General features: G+C 44.9%; 1 protein-coding gene across 1 annotated transcript in view; it reads right to left on the bottom strand.

The window, feature by feature from the left end:
* dok4 (docking protein 4) overlaps positions 1–15,562 on the bottom strand; it is a 54,128-nt gene extending 38,566 nt beyond the window's left edge. Inside the window, exons 1-4 of the mRNA XM_052064096.1 lie at positions 15,239–15,562; positions 7,621–7,728; positions 6,587–6,701; positions 1,523–1,642 (exon numbers count right to left, since the gene is read on the bottom strand). Coding sequence (XP_051920056.1) covers positions 1,523–1,642; positions 6,587–6,701; positions 7,621–7,728; positions 15,239–15,304 — 409 coding nt within the window. The 5' untranslated portion in view covers positions 15,305–15,562. The remainder of the gene's footprint in view (positions 1–1,522; positions 1,643–6,586; positions 6,702–7,620; positions 7,729–15,238) is intronic.
* Positions 15,563–17,994: the final 2,432 nt, after the last annotated feature.

The following is a 17,994-nucleotide window of genomic DNA, read 5'->3' as shown; positions in this document are numbered from 1 at the left end:
GTGCCCCCGGGCTCTGTCCTGGAACGCCTCCTCTTCATTATTTGCCTTCTCCCCCTTGGAAATATTTTCCGTAAATTTGGTATACACTTTCACTGCTTCGCGGATGACGCCCAGCTCTACCTCTCCAGCAAACCCGACACCTCCCTTCCACCCTCCTCCCTCTCACACTGCCTTTCAGATTTTAAATCCTCATTCACACATAACTTCCTCAAAATTAACAGTGACAAAACAGAACTCCTCGTCAGTACCAAATCCACCTAACACAAAAACAACAGTTTCTCTTTCACTATTGATAACTCCACTTTGTCCCCCTCCCTTCAGGTCAAGGGCCTGGGTGTCATTCTTGATAGCTTGCTATCGTTCCACTCTCACATTAATAACATAACCCGGTCCGCATATTTCCATGGACGCGATATCAACCGTCTCCGTCCCTCTCTCACCCCTCACTCCACTGCTATCCTTGTCCACAGTCTCATCACCTCCCGTATTGACTATTGCAATTCACTTCTCTTCGGTGTCCACCACAAATTCCTCCATAAACTTCAACTGGTCCATAATTCTTCAGCCCGTATCATTACTAGAACTCTCTCCTTCCATCCCATCATCCCCATCCTCCAACATCTCCACTGGCTCCCCGTCAAACTGAGGATCAACTTCAAAATACTCCTATTTTCATTCAAAGCCATCCATAACCTTGGACACCCCCCCCACCCCCATCTGTCGGACCTTCTTCAAATTTCCGTTCCCTTTCATTACCTCAGGTCCTTAACCTCCCTCCACCTCTGTGTACCCTCTGCCCGTCTCAGCACGATGGGATGCAGAGCTTTCAGCCGCTCTGCCCCCAAACTCTGGAATTCACTCCCACCCAACATCCGTAATATTGACTCTCTTCCCACATTCAAAACTCATCTCAAAACCCACCTATTTAAAAAATTGCATACTCAGTTTAAACTCATCGCTTCTTTTATTATTTATAATTTCATCTGTGGTTTTATTGACTTGACTTTGAATTTAGGCTACAAAGCCTGACCAGAGTAAAGTTGACTGACTAAGCTGTATCATTCTACAGCAGTGACAGACTTGAACTGGAGTGCAATACTCAATTTGCAATGCACATGCGCACCGGCGCACCATTTCTGTGCACCTATGATGATAACCCGAAAGTAAATTTAAATCCAAAGAACATTTTAAATGTTGGATTACAAGCATTATAAGTCTAAACAAGCCAGATGTTGCATGTGCATCAACTGAAAAACCAAAAGGTGCGGTAACAGAGCATGAGTATAGTGTATTTATTTCATATGCTGCTGTGATAACTAGTTAATTGTGTGCCATTAGTAACCTCATTATCTTTCACAGCATGACGGTAATAAACCAAGAAATCCTGGTAAGAGAATATGCCTGAATTTAATACTAATATTTAACTCTATGTTAAACGAAACAAAATTGATTCTGGCACAAATTGTTAGTTAAAACAATGTTCTTGAAAATGTGTGTTAATGTATAATGCATAATTACAGACCTGTGTGTTCACATTGCATCCCAGCTGCAAGGAGATCTGGTTCTCCCATGCTGATGTCACTGACCTGTGCTCCCAGACACTCAATTGACAGTGTCCTAAACCACTCTTCTGCATCCAGTTCTATTGAAAAATGACAAAAACCCAAACATGAATTTCTTAAAATATACTCAACTGAGCTGTATTTATAGTGCACTTTTAAACAACCACCTTTTTACAAAGTGCTGTATGTGGAGCAAAAATACTTCATATTTTAACAAACAATAAAACAATAACAAAGAGAGTAAAAAACACAAAAACATCCATCCATCTATACATCCATTTTTTTATGCGTTTTATCCTCACGAGTGTCACGGGTGGATGCTGGAGCCGATCCTAGTTGTCTTCGAGCAGTAGGCAGGGTACGCCCTGAACTGTTTGCCAGCCAATCGCAGGTTCGTTATAGATGAATGTTTTTGGAATGTGGGAGGAAACAAAGTATCTTGAGAAAAAGTAGACTAGGAGAATATGCAAACTCCACACAGGAAGGCTGGAGGCAAAATTGAACCCTACACTGTGGGGTGGATGTGCTCACAAGTCTGTAGCGCTACTGGAGTGATGCATGTCTCTGCAGTCGATAGTCCGCTGCACCTGCTGTACGTGCGTAAGCGTGAACAATTATGCACACGCGCGTCTTTTGGTTTCAACCAATCAGCGCCGACGCAACCGCCGTCACGGATCGAGAAGCCAGAACAACAGGACAACCATTTTTTAGCCTTAGCCTGCACGACGCACGAGGTCTTATGGAAACATTATTCTGGTAATCATGTGCTTTGCCTTTTTGCCCAAATATACTGTATATGTTTTTACTACAATAACTGTTTTGGCCACTGCGTCCTTTCTCATTCCACTGGGTTTTAGCAAGTCAGATCAAATAGAGACCAACATCTCTTCAGTCGGGTTTAGCAGGTCAGTTCAAGGACAGAGAAACAACTCTTTAGTGGCGAGCCAGCCTTTTTCCGAACCATGGACTCTCTCCCTCGGATCTCACAGATCGCTATTCCATTGGATTTATTCGCCCACTTCGTTCCACTCCATCTGCAACATGGCTGACAAGGACTCCTTCCAGCAGCTCCTTGAGATGCAGTGCCTCATGCAGGAGATCTGGGAGTTACGAGCCGAAATCCGGAGCCGTAGGAAGGAACGTAGCCACGGCCGTGGACGCAGCATGAATCGCGGACTTAGCAGTGGCTGAGGGCGCTCCACCTCCCAGGGTGACTTGTCTGGCATCTGCTGGTATCATTGCACTTGAGGCGACTTGGCAGAAAAATGACATTAACCGTGCTTACAGGGGGGAAACGGACCCGCCAGGAAGTGAGCGCGGCACTCATCTCTTCTGGCGTCTCTGTTGTGAGCTGCATCCTTCACATCCTCGATCGGACTTCTGAGTGACGCTTCATGGTTGATTCCTCCGTGGATGTGTCGCCCCTCCCTACCCCACAGAGCACCATCACCCTACCAGCGGCTCCTTCCTCCAAGCAGCCAGCCGGAACACTATCAAGACATACGGCCAACGCGTCCTCAAACTTGATCTGTGCCTTTACCGCTGTTTCCCCTTCGTTTTCACCATCGCAGATGTCCCCCGTCCCATCATTGGTACCGATTTCCTGCATGAATTTGACTTGTTGGTCAGTGTTCGCAGGAAGATGCCGGTCGACGACAAGACCGGCCTTACGGCGCGTGAAACGACCTCCGACTATTTTCTCCAGCGACTGTCCCATCTCCCTGCCCCCCACCACCCTTTGTCTCACTGCCGACCCTGTTGCGGCATTTCTCTAACCTGACGAACCCCATGTGGACGACCGCACCAGCGTCTCACGATGTCGTTTATCACATCGAGACGACCGGTATCACCAAGTTCCAGTGTCTTCGACGACTGGCCCCCGCGAAGCAACGGATCGCTGAAGCCGAATTTGATCACATGCTTCAGCTCTGTATCATCCGTCCTTCAAGCAGCCTCCCCACTACACGGTTCCCAAAGTGAAGGCAGGTGATTGGCGTCCATGTGGAGACATACTGTGCCCTCAACTCCGTCCCATCCCACACATACATAACTGCGTGTCCTTCCTTCAAGGGAAGTCATCTTTTTCTACCATTGATCTGTTGAGGGCCTATCACCAAATACCAGTCGCTCTGGGAGACGTTCTCTAAACATCCGTCACCACCCCCTTCGGCTCGTTCGAGTTTCTCTGAATGCATTTCGGCCTCCGCAATATGTCGCAGACTTTCCAGCATTTCATCGACTGTCTTGCGTGGTCTTGACCTCTGCTGTGCTTACATTGACGACATTCTCATCGCCGGCAACAATGAAGAAGAGCACCTGCAGCACCTGGAAACTGTGTTCCGCTGCCTCCACGAGTACAGACTTGTCCTCAATGCAGACAAATGCTTCTTTGGCCAGCCTGAGGTGAAGTTCCTTGGTTACCTCATTGACAGCGTTGGTGTTCGACCAAATCGCAAGAAACTCCAGAGACTTCTGGGTATGGTCAATTTTTATCACCGCTTCCTTCCTGCCCAATCGCCTTCTTCTCAAAGAGCCTCCAGCCCGCTGAACAACGCTACGGCACCTTCGGTCGCAAGCTGCTTGCAGTCTACGTCAGTGTGAAGCACTTAAGCCACTTCATCGAGGGCGTTCACATCATCGTCTTCACTGACCACAAGCCACTGCTCTCTGCTATTCCATCAGCCTCCACAAACTACCTGGAGCAGGAGATCCGGCAGCGTGACTACCTCTCCCAATTCGATTTGGAGTTCCGAGACGTCAAGGATGCCAACAATGAGGTTGCTGATGCTCTCTCTCGAATTGAGATCATCGTGATCCAGTTCCCCGACTACATAAATTTTGATGTGATGGCAGAGGCTCAGGTGCGTGAGTGTCTGGCCAACTCAGGGGTTGGCAACACGCGGCAACATGTTGCTGCCTAGTTGTTCCCTGGAGCTTATTAAAATGTTTGAAAATGGAAAATGATAGGGGAGTGAAAATATATTTTAGTGTTTGAAAATGGTTTCTGTAGGAGGACAAACATTCTTAACATTATCCAATGCTGTAAAAATATAAATAAATATTTCATTGCAACATTTCTGTCAACGAAGATTTGCGTCATAGCCTGCGACACACATTTCTATTAGCAGGGCAGGATGCCAGGCAGGTGGCTGTTGTAAGAAAAAATGGCGTTTCATGTCCAATTCACCGAGGGAACTGGTAAAACATGGCAATCTGAAGTACCGAGAGAAGCATTTAAAAACGGTACATGTCAGCTACAAAAGTTAACATGATGCACAAGTGCGTCCTGTGCCTTGTTCATCTTAGCCGCATATATGGCTGTTGCTCATTATAGCATGCATGTGTAAGTGCGTGCGCATGCGTGCGTGTGCGGTCACGGGTCGATCCGGGAGGCTGGTTGATCGAAAAATAGAGCTTTGGTCAAGAAAGGTTGGGGGGGCCCAACCTTTCTTGACCAAAGCTCTCACACGTCTGCTACAAGGTAAGCTTGAAAGCAACAAGAAGCTGTAGCATCCATTAACGAAAAAGAGGGATTGTCTCTCTTCTCCTGTCCCATGTAAGTCTGCTTCAATTCCAAGCCGCGACTCTCAGTTCCACATACGCATCGGCGCTCTGCGCTGACGCTCCTTTTTTCTCATCGTCAGCTCCTCAATCCATGCATCCATCCAGCTGCAGACTGTCCATCAGCACCGACCTTTTCACTGAACAAAGCGGGGCTGTGAAAATGCTGTCTACTTCAGGGGCAAGACACAAGCGCCCCGGGGATGTCCAGCAACAACAGTCAAATAGCGCCGCTATTCCTCCCAATCAAGAAATCAGTGCTGGTACACGTGCGCTGCCGAGAAGGCGCAACCACCAAGCACAGATTCTGCTTTGACGAATTCCATGGCCAAATATGCTGAAAATAGTCCACATCAGGTCCACACGACGTAACAACAACACCATGTGACAAAACAAGACAAAAACAACAAAAAATGTACGGCTCTTGAAGAGCACTTGCCGATGGCTGCCTATCCGGGCACCATCTTGGGAAAAAAAAGATTAAATTAGATTTTAATAAAAGATAGATTATAAACAGCAAGTGCCAAGGACAGAACCCTGTGGGACACCTGAAGTGAGGGGAAAGGGGTGAGATCTAAAACATTTGAACTGGATAAACTGGTTGCGGTCAGAAATAGATAGGAGCTGAACCAGGAGAGGGGGGTGCTGGTGATACCAATGGCGGAGAGTCTGTCGAGGAGGATGGAGTGAGAGATGGCGTCAAAGGCTACACTGAGATCAAGCAGGAGGAGGATGGCGAGTGAACTGGAGTGATCAGAGAGAAGGTCATTGGATATCTTGAGGAGGGTGGTTTCAGTACTATGGAGGGAACAGAAGCAAGATTTAAATTGTTCATAGAGGTTATTGGAGGAAAGATGGGTGTGAAGTTGAGCAGCCACTGTTTTTTCTAGAAGTTTGGAAATGAAGGGGAGGTCCAAATTCATTTTAATTGAATCTAAGTATTTTTGTACGAGATGGCAGTTTACCTGTTTATCCTCTGAGGTCTGTTGTGGGATTTTTTTCCCTAATGTGAAATATGTGCCTGGGGTTAATACAGGTAAACAAATGCTGGATTAGATGGATCACAGCACCGAGAGAAAATGGTGCATCGACAGTTCTTCTGGGAGATAGATTTGACCAATTTGTGCCAGTGTCGTAAAATTTGAACTTTAAAGACTTGGACAGTTCGCACCTACTTTTTTTTTTTTTTTTTGCAAGGATATTTTCACCACAATATGTTAACTGTAGTTGATTAAGCTTTCTGTTTATCTCACAAAAGAATTTGGTGTGCAGTGCATCTCAAAAAATTGCCAACTGGGCCAACATTTTATGACGTGTCCGCAAGATTCAAAATGGGACATCAATGAACCAAAATATTTCCCTGGTACTTATGAGTACCTTTTGTATCAACTGGAAAACACATTTTTTGATATTGACCATGTTTGAATCTAAAGCATCAGAACTTGCATTTCTTCAGCCATTACCTGATTCACAAGTGAAAGTGCGTGAGCTGTTATCACTCAGCACAATGGCCACAGCTTGTCGCTTCGTATCCCGAGGCAGCCGTGTGACAGTCTTGACGTTTGTAATTTCTGTCACCTAGGTAACAAAATAAAGATAACAAAATGGATTGGGAGAGGGTAAAAAACATTGAAAAGCAAGAAAAATGTAAATAATGGTGTTCTTCAGATTTTTCAATGTCTTGTTTTGTGTTGTATGTAATTTTTTCCATTTGTCTAGTTTCTCACGTCTTTAGTTTATATTTTTAGGAGTGGTTCACAGTTTTTCATTTTGGGTGTAAGCACTGCTAAGCGATCATGAATATTACTTAATTCAATCACGTGCCTGTAATCAAGGTTTCACTTTTGGTTTCTTGTCCTGTAGAAGATGATGGTGTGACTATTGTAGGATTTTTTTGGTCACAATAGCATTAACTCTGCTGCGAGACTTAAAGGTGGTGTACACTATAAACACCAATTTCATTTCTGCTTAAAAATCTAAGTGCAATGCATGTACCATAATTTCTGCTCTAGAAAGCACACCTAAATTCAATTTTCTCAAAAGACGACAGTGCGCCTGATAAGCTGATGCGCCTTATTTATGGTGCTCTTCATATTTCCCATAGAGTTGTTTCCCTGCTAAAATTCCTATGCCATCTGGTGGTGATTATTAGTGGGAAACAAACTAATTTGTGAGCTCTCTGCAGCCATTATGAAACAAAGATAATACCAAAAGCATAGTTAACTACTGACTAAACGAAGGAGACAAGCAAGACTTCTCAGGATATTTAGCCCTCTTTAGCCCAGCATTTTAGCTCAGTGGTCAGCGTACTTCCCTTCCGAGTTGTTTACACTGTGGCAGTGTAGGTTCAAACCCTTAGTGGACAGTGAGTGAAAAGAGCCTGGAGGGCTTGTGAGAGCCAATTGAGTCTTTTTTCCCAAACTTCTCTCTCACACTCTTGCTTACTCGCTCTCTCTCAGTCTTCTTTGTCACTCATAAACAAGCATGCACATCACACCTTTGGACAGGACCTGATGTGGGCAGACTTCTCATCAGGATATTTCTCTAGTCGACGAGGCCCTTTACTGGATGGTTTCTTGAAAACTAGCCAGCACCGGCGATAAATCTGTAACATGCAAAAAATAAAATAAAATAAAAGCCATGCGTTCATGTTACCCAATCGTTGGGAAAAAGTATTTATTACATTTACATTTACTACATTTTTTTTTACATTTATTACATTTACTAGTTGTGATAGCTTTTTGTGTAATATAATTTCCCATGTTTCAAATTCAAAATCTGTTTTGTATCATAAATTGGGGCCTATTTGAAAACTAATAAATAAAAAACAAACAAACTTCTGTGCTCGTCACGGATTGTCCATAACGAACACCTTGTTCGGACAAACAATTAAAAATGTTACCTTTAAATGAAAGAACTGAGGGCTGTTAAATCTTTTTCTGCTAAATAACAAATACGCACTACAGCATCAATAAAGGGCCCATACAGCCCTGTTCACGTTGTGATAGCAGCACGTTGGGACACTCGCACATTGGGGTACTGGAATTTTTGGCACAAGATACCTCCAAACATATGATTTTTGTATTCTGCCAGGCCTGATGTGTGTCCAAAGTAAACTGCTCCTTAAGATTTGATTTGATGTACTTAATCTTTTGGTGTTTTATTTAAAATATGTAGAAATGTAAATTCATTAAATGTGTCCCTTGCAGAAGTGTTTCTTTGTGAGAAGTGAAAAGAGCTCATGCCAGTTTCTTTCCAAACTCTGTTCATGCACAGATAATTCATCCACCAACGTAGCTGTAGATATTGTGTATGAGGCAGATGGTGGTGTTAGGTTTGAAACCGAACCGAATAATGTTTTAGGATCCCAGAAATACAGGCTCAAAGTGCAATAAAATATTCATTTACAGAAAAATGCACCGACAATGTAGAAAGAGAAATAGGTGCTCACAAGGATCCAGGAAAAACAAGGCGTAAACAAAAACTATTTCAAAAGGCAAGGTAGCTTAACACAAAGAATACAAACGAAAAGACAATTAATTTATACAAAAATCAAGAACAATGTCTAAAAGAAAAAATAATACCATTACTTACAAAACGAAGAAGAAAGAAAGCAAAATGACGAGAGATGCTACCTCTAACACTGAAGCTCCGAAGCACCCTTCAAACTCGATAGTTGAATTATAGTGAACCTTGCTTCAGTTGAAGTGACCGATGATGTTTGAACCACTTCACTGCATCATTCCGAAGCAGATGACTGCTTTGGGTTGACAGGCGGAGCTTTGAAACTCAATGCACACAGACGAACAACCATTTGCGCTCACACTTACACTTAGGGACAATTTGGAGTGTTCAATCAGGCTGCCATGCATATTTTTGGAATGTGGGAGGAAACCACAGTACCCGGAGAATACCATGCAGCCACGGGGATAATATGCAAACTCCACACTGGAACGCCGGAGCTGGAATCGAACCCGGTACCTCTACCTCTGCACTGTGAGATCGAAGCGCGAGCCACTGGACCACCGAGCCGCATTACTTTAACTTAAATAACCAAATACAGAAAAATGTGTCCCCCGTGTGTGTGTGTGTGTGTGTGTGTGTGTGTGTGTGTGTGTGTGCGCGTGTGAGTGTGTGTGTGTGTGTGAGAGACATACATTACATTATTACAATTACATTTTTTTTCTTTATTTTGCTGTGTGTTGGCTCGTGTGCTGCGACATAGAAATTACGTTCTCAATACCAAATAGCTGTCATCGTCAAGGGATGGACTGGGTCCACATGATTCAGTGTGAAATTCTGACGGAAAGACGAAGATACATTCCGTCAGTCTAATACGGAGGTGAGCAAACTACAGCCCGCGGGCCAAATCTGGCCCGTTGGTCTTTTTAATCCGGCCCGCCGAGGGTTGGTACACAATTAAGGTTCGATGTCAACGACTGCATTCATTTGATTTGGACTTGTAATTTCTGCTTTGCTCTCGATGAAGGCGGACCCTTTTTGCACAGCTCCCCTGCCCTCCCACCTTTTTTTTCCCTGCTCGCCACTTAGTCTTTTGTGCTGTCTTTCTCTAACTTTTTTTTTCCCCTAGCCTCCTACCGTGTTTTCATCCGAAGAACTAACAATGGAATTAGTTGGCTGGTCTCTCGATGTAATCGACAAAAAATTTTCCATGAAAAGAGCGGGCAGTGGGGAGCCTGCTTGCCCTCCGGGGGGACACTTGCTGCCGGATACGCCCTTGACCCATGGAGAAAGTGGAGACCGGTGTGCCTGACAGTACTGTCCGTGGAGGATGTGGAAGACATCTACATCATTGGCCATTTGATAACAGGTATGCTGCTGTTTGGTGTTGGCAGCTTGCTGTTCTATCGCAAAATTCAACCGACGGGAGCGGCTCTATTGGAAGTGAAGAAGCTGCCGGTCACTCTAGATGGCTTGGCGCGAATGTCCAACACTCAGACTCAAGCGGTGACTGATCTCAACCGCAATATTATTGCGGTTTTGGAGCGACTCCGCATGATTGAAAATACCATGGAGACGTTGGGATCCACGCTGCGGAAAGAAATTTCGGATCTGAATGATCGGCGCCAGTGAAGAGATACAGGCCATGGACTCAAGGCTGTCTGGAATTGTTGGCGGCCGTCCCTCCAAAACAAACAACGCTATCTGGCCCCTTCCCCTGGATGGAAGTACGCATGGAATCTAGGGCCCCCACCATCACCCCCCTCCTTCTCGGTCATGGACTGATAAGCCGGGACTGTCTCCATGATGACCAGACCTTGACGAAGCAGCTATGACCTGTACACGCATACACATAGACAACTGGTCAATCACACGCGCATACATATCCTTATTATCACCGTCTTCATCACTCCGATTCTTTCCCCCCGTGTCGTAGTATTATCTGCAGAGCGCATCGGGGACCGTGCAGCTGGTCAGATAAACTGTGTCGCGGTCGCAGCCCCCCCCCCCCTTCCCATCGATCTGCCCTCTCATTACATGTTATGTCTTGTGACTTGTTGTAACTGTCATATGCTTATTTATGTGCTTGGGTCTTTTTTTTATCCTGGACTTCAATTATCCTCAGAAGAGGATAGTTCGAGCGTGTTTTTTCCCCCTCTCCCTACCCAGTGTTTTCCTTTCTGAACTCTGACTGTAAATTTCCCCATTGCAGGACAAATAAAGTCAAGTCAACGGTATTTATAGAGCAATTTCAAACAGCCATCGCTGCATATAAAGTCCTATACATGGAGCAATTTAACATGCACAATAAACAGTAAGACAAATCGGTAATAAAGGCGGGAGAAAGCACCAAACAGTAAAATCAAGAACAAATCTAAGTCATGCTGAGTCGAATGCCAAAGAATACAAGTGAGTTTTGAGGAGGGCTTTGAAGATGGGCAGCGAGGAGGCTTGCCGAATGTTCAGTAGGAGGTCATTCCAGAGAGAGGGACCAGCAACACAAAAGGCTCGATCCCCTCCGAGCCTCAGTTTAGTTCTTGGTAATTCTAATAATGTCTGGTCCACAGACCTGAGGCGCCGGGCAGGTGTGTTTGGGCGGGTGAGCTCAGAGAGGTAAGGTGACGTGAGATTATTCAGAGATTTGAAAACAAAGAGGAGGATCTTGAAAATAACTCTAAAATGAATGGGGAGCCAGTGAAGGGATGCCAGAGTAGGAGTTATGTGCTCCCTCTTACGAGTACTAGTCAAGAGGCGAGCAGCGGCATTCTGGACCAGCTCAAGGCGCTTAATGGAGGACTGGCTGACTCCAAAGTAAAGGGCATTGCAGTAATCGAGCCGGGATGTGACAAAGGCATGAAATACTGTCTCAAAGCGTTCATGTGAAAAGGTGAAAGAAGCTGGATTTAACAACGGCACCAATTTGCCGATCGAGTTTGAAATCACTGTCCAGTTTAAGGCCCAAGTTTGAGACCGTTGATTTGCCACTGGGACCACACACTATCACCTCTGTCTTCTTTTCGTTGAATTTCAAGAAATTTTGTGGCATCCAAGTTTTGATTTCTTCCAGACAGGATCGGAGTGGCCTCAATGAGAAGGCGTCTTTCTTGCTCAGTGGGACATAGATATGGCAATCATCTGCATAGCAGTGGATGGGAACACCATGTTTCCTTAAGATGGAACCCAATGGGAGCAGATACAGCGAGAACAGCAGAGGCCCCAGAATTGAGCCCGGTGGAACACCACATTACAGGGCAGCAGTGTGTGACTCAGAGCAGCCAAGGCTGACATAAAAGTTTCTGTCAGCAAGATAGGACCTAAACCACTCAAGAGCACTGCCGCCAATGCCCACCAAGTGCTGCAAACGAGTCAGCAGAATACTATGATCCACTGTATCAAATGCTGCAGTTAAGTCCAATGAAACTAGACACGTGGTCTCCAGAGTCATTTGCCAGGAGGATGTCATTAGAAACGCGTAAAAGGGCTGACTCCGTGCTATGCATCGTCTTGAAACCTGACTGCATAATAAAATAATAATAATAATAATAATAAATAATAATGATTATTAATAATAAATAATCATCATAAATAATAAAGGATATCTTAATCTTATGATTAGGGTGAGGTGTACATTAACACAAAACATATATTAAATCAAGTCAAGTCAAGTCAACAGTATTTATAGAGCATTTTCAAACAGCCAACGCTGCATACAAAGTGCTGTACATGGAGCAATTTAACATGCACAATAAACAGTAAGACAAATCTGTAATAAAGGTGGTAGAAAGCACCAAACAGTAAAATCAAGAACAAATCTAAGTCATGCTGAGTCGAATGCCAAAGAATACAAGTGAGTTTTGAGGATGGCTATGAAGATGGGCAGCGAGGAGGCTTGCCGAATGTTCAGTGGGAGGTAATTCCAGAGAGAGGGACCAGCAATAGAAATAGGCTCGATCCCCTCTGAGCCTCAGTTTAGTTCGTGGTATTACTAACATGTATAATGACACACAAATGTTTTGGGGTTTTTTTTTCTCCTCCACACCTTTCGGATCTAATTCGGACGAGTCCTAGATCTACCGGTAGATCAGGATCGACGTAACTGGCACCCCTGCTTTACAGTTTGCCTACCAGGCCAGCATCGGTGTGGAGGACGCCATCATCTACCTCCTCCACTCGGCGCTATTACGTTGTTACACCTGGAGAATGCTGTGAGTACTGTGAGGATCATGGTCTTTGATTTCTCCAGTGCCTTCAACACCATCCAGCCCAACCTACCGGAGGACACGCTGCAGCACGCCAGAGTGGACCACCACCTCACATCATGGATTACAGATTACCTCACAAATCGGCCGCAGTATGTGGGGGCACAGAGCTGTGAGTCGGACAGGCTTCGACAGGTTACTTTGCAGCACTGGGGCGCCGCAGGGGACTGTTCTGGCTCCATTCCTGTTCACCCTCTACACCAGGGGAGTCAAAGTCAAATGGATGGAGGGCCAGATAAAAATTTGGGAATTTGGGAAAAAAGGGCCGGACTGATCGAATGTTCACTGAATAATTGAAAAATGACCACATATAGTTTATTGAACCAAATTTAATTGACTGAAAACCAAATAAATACATTCCAATATGATAAAGCAACATTTTCTTATGGCTCTGTCAGTAAACTTTAATTTTCAACAGGCACAAAAAAAAAATTTCTTTGTATAAAAATACCCAAAACATGAATGAAAGAAGCCGGTATTATTCAAGGCACCATCAATAGCCCGTATTTTCTCTTTTAGCAAAAGTAGGCTACATTTACTTCTGATCGGGAGTACAAGAGACTGACGAGGGACTTTGTGGACCGATGCCAGCAGAATCACCTCCAGATCAACCCCGGGAAAACTAAGGAGTTGGTGGTGGATTTCTGCAGGAAACAGTTCTTACCTGCACCGATGAACATCCAAGGTACAGACCTTAGGGGTGTTCACACGGCAAGATTTGTTCCAGTGCTACGCCGGGGCTGCCCTAGTAGAGCGTTCACACGTGCAAATTAGCTCCGGCATAGCCCCGGAAAAAGGCTTAAACCGGACCAAATTTGATCCCCCGAGGTGGTTTAAAAATTTGCTCCGGAGCAAATGCTCGTTTGCGAAGCAGCACCGATGTAAATTTGCACATGTGAACGCAACTGGGTTAAATTTGCTCCAGAGTAAATGCTTGTGAAAAGTACGTACGGCGAAAATGCGTTGCTTTCGTGCTCTGTCGGACTTCCGTCATGTGTTTGTTTAATAACGACAGAAGACTTGGCTGGTAACATCTTTCCTTTTGGAGGAGACTGGACTGTCTCGGAGTTGTTAGTGTAGTTTGTTCCTTTGTTGTGTGTTCACAACACCCCGCCCCCCATATAATTTATTTTGTGATTACCTCTCTTGATTTTCTGTTTGGCGCATTATGTGTTTGCTTTTCTGAGTGTTATTGAAGTCATTGTTGATTTACGTTATCGGGGGCGGTCATCCTCGAGCAGAAGGCACGGAGACCGAGGAGGAGAAGGACGTGCCTGTCCAGTAGTCGCTTGAGTTGTGTATATGTTTTAAAAAGAACCAACTCGACAGCTCATTTCTTTTCTGTCGTTTTGCTTCGCTGCAGAAACTGCCGTCGGGGCTGCACCGACGCTGTGCCGGTGCAGACACGCTCAGCGGCTTTGTACGTGTGAATGGTCCACACAATTTGCTGCAGTGCAAAATATATCGCAACAAAATACATCGGTGCAGCGCCGGAGCAAATGTGTGCTGTGTGAACACCCCTATAGAGAGGGTGACCTCCTACAAGTAACTAGGTGTTCATCTCAACAATAAACTTGACTGGTCTACCAACATGGATGCCCTGATAAGGAAGGGACAAAGCCGCCTCTTCCTACTCAGGAAACTACGGTCTTTTGGGTTTCAGGGGTCACTCCTTAAGACCTTCTATGACTCTGCGGTGGCTTCAGCCATCTATGATGGCATTGTGTGCCTGTCAGCAGCATCTCAGTCCGGGACAAAGAGAGACTGGAGCAACTGGTCAGGAGGTCCAGTTCTGTCCTGGGCTGCTCCCTGGACACTCTGGAGGAGGTGGTCAGCAGGAGGATTCTAGCTAAACTAAAACCTATGATGGCCAGTCCCTCCCACGCCCTCCAGCCCACCCTGAGAGCACTGGGTAGCTCCTTCAGCCAGAGACTGTTACACCCGCGCTGCTAGAAGGAGAGATACCGCCGCTCATTCTTACCGACTGCTGTCAGGCTGCTCAATAAACACAGGAAACCTGGACTCACCCCATCCATACATTGTAAATAGCACAGGCACCTTTTGCAGCATACATGCGGTTGCATGTATGCTTATATCTATATTTTATATTTTATATTGCATTCTGTACTGTGTTCTTTTTTCTGAAACATTTATTTTGTGCATGCAATACTTTGTTTTTCTTTTCTACCCCCCCTCCTCCACCCACCCACATTTATTTTGTGCATGCAATACTTTGTTTTTCTTTTCTACCCCCACCACCCCTTCATTCTGCTGTTGGAGATTGCACATTTCACCAGTGTGCGACAAATAAAGGGTTTCTTATCTTATCTTGTTAATTTTTAAATGATTGTTTACATAACCAAGAAATTGCAAGTAGAGATTTACTTTACTTACCCCAAGCTTGCGACTGCGTATGCGTACATAGCCTTGCTTGACAATGTCAGTGAAGTTTGAAGCCATGCCTGGAGATGATCTAGATGTTTACCTCACCCTCTGAAGTGAATATGCTGGACATTCAAGTCGTCCTTGAGTCTCAGTCCTCTCAAAAATAAAGCTACTGCGCTTCCTCCATGCTTTCTCCTGTTCTCAATTTCTATGTTGTTTCTACTGGAATTTTGAGATCACAGTTGCCATCTTTTGGCTTTCCATAGTATTCTCCTTGGTCTGTGCTGCTTTCATTCACTCTCGACCAGAGAAGTCTTCGGTGAGCTTCCACATTGCCACTACAAACAAATGGAGAAAGACAGATGCAGCAAGATAGATAGATAGAGAGAGAGAGAGCGAGAGAGAGAGAGAGAGAGAGAGAGAGAGAGAGAGAGAGAGAGAGAGAGAGAGAGAGAGAGAGAGAGAGAGAGAGAAGCACATGAATGGATATATTGACATTATTTATTGAAGAGGGAGAACCATAACATTATAATTTATTATTCATGCACGTTATTGTGGATTTAGGATGGTGTGTGTTTGTGCTTGTGCGTGTCTCTTAGTGCAGCTCACTTGTGTTTAGAGAATTGTCGCTAATAATCAAAACATCAAAAAAGAAGAATTTATAAATTCAGATTGTGTGTCACCTGCATAACAATGACATGTAACACAGTTTTGGACGTTGCATGCTCTGCGTGTGCTTATGTCAGTTTTCTCTGGGTACATTTTCCAAAAACATGCAAGGTAATTAAAGGCTGGATGGCAGAATTTTTGCATTGCAATTTTATTTGAAATTGTCTGTGTGTCTTTACCGCACTTGACTTTTTTATTTACTTGCACCAGTAGGCTGACTAATCAAGATGGATAAAAATTAGCAAAAATTCAATGCCGCCGGAATCTACTGAGTTTTAAGTGCTGCAGCGGGACAAGAGCAGCCGCAAAGCCAAAACTTAAAAGTAAGATGCAGACATGATAAACAACTGAAGCATGAAACTACCAATGTGGTGTAAAAATTTTTTTGTATTTACAAGCACATTTGAACATACTGGCAAATACGTTCGAACTTTGACTTATAACGAAGAAAGTAGTCAGTGTAATGAGTCAGAAGTGTCGTCCGTGTGCCCTGTGGATTTATCAGGTCGTTTGATGACCGAGTAAATGCCTGGGAGTCAACCTTTGTTAAAATATTGGTCAGTTTTAACTTCAATACATTGGCGTTTCACATTCTGGGAATGTCTCCATTACTTTAGAGCATCATATTTCACTTTTTACATGATCTGCTCAGATTAGCCAATCCGAGATGTCGTGAAGATGGTGATATCAGTCTTGACCAATAAGAAGCGCCATACGATCAGCGATTACTAAAAAAAAAAATATATATATATATATATTCATTCATTCATTCATTCATCTTCCGAGCCGCTTGATCCTCACTAGGGTCGCGGGGGTGCTGGAGCCCATCCCAGCCGTCTCCGGGCAGTAGGCGGCGGACACCCCGAATCGGTTGCCAGCCAATCGCAGGGCACACAGAAACAAACAACCATTCGCACTCACTCACACCTAGGGACAATTTAGAGTGTTCAATCAGCCTGCCACGCATGTTTTTGGAACGTGGGAGGAAACCGGAGCACCCGGAGAAAACCCACGCAGGCCCGGGGAGAACATGCAAACTCCACACAGGGAGGCCGGAGCTGGAATCGAACCCGGTACCTCTGCACTGTGAAGCCGACGTGCTAACCACTGGACTACCGGGCCGCCCATATATATATATAAAATATAATGTATATTATATATTCAGATATAGCCGCTATATGTATGTGTATATAGCGGCTGGATAACTCAGTTGGTAAGGCATCGGTTTGGCATACGGGAGACGGTGGTTCGAATCTCGCTTGGGGCAAAAAATGACCACATAATACCATCCTTGGGCAAGATCCTTCACACTAATGCCTACCTCATTCAATGAAGAGAGACAATAAATCGAATGACATGCCAAACAAGGTCTGCATCAGGTGCTGGGCAACCAGAGCACCTTGATGAAAAATGGGCTACTGGAACAAAGTGGAGATGGGAGAGATGCGATAACGTGGCTCTGTTGGAATGTTACTACTCAATCAACCGTAGTCAGAGGGGTTACATGCAGAGAATGTGGGCTAAATGGTTACTTCGAAACCCAAAGTCCCGGTTGACGACGAAACAACTAGTAGCTCAGTGTTCCAACATCCACAAACGGCAACTGCTGTCACAACTTGAGATTGATGAGGTACAACGCAGGTTCCGTGGTGAAGGGCCCCAGGCTGCCAGATCCCTACCGTAACGATCACAGAAACCAATGAGCTGATATACGCTTCAGCATCAGTGATCCTTGAGAAGCTTGGCTATAAGAGCAACCACGGAGGCCATGATACGTTACCCACCATGGAAAAGACGGTTGGAGGCTAAGATCAAGGCGGCTCGGAAAGATGTGAGCCAAGAGGCCCAGAGAGGTGTGATGAAAAGGCCGATACCCGAAAGGTACATCCAGATGACCATACCTGAAGCACTCGAAACTGCCAAACAAAGGCTCCAAGCCTTGTCCAGCCGCCTAAAGCAGTACACGAAAGAGAATAAGGCCAGACGAATAAACAGGCTGTTCGCAACACAACCTGCGAAAGTGTATGCTCAGTGGCAGGATTCTAACAAGAGAGCTGACCCACCAAGACTGGAAACTGAAAGGTACTGGAAAGGCA

Source organism: Hippocampus zosterae, chromosome 4 (genome assembly GCF_025434085.1).
Source record: "Hippocampus zosterae strain Florida chromosome 4, ASM2543408v3, whole genome shotgun sequence".
Lineage (NCBI taxonomy): Eukaryota > Metazoa > Chordata > Actinopteri > Syngnathiformes > Syngnathidae > Hippocampus > Hippocampus zosterae.
The sequence above is the reverse complement of the archived record's forward strand: the minus strand, read 5'-3'. Positions and strand labels throughout refer to the sequence as shown.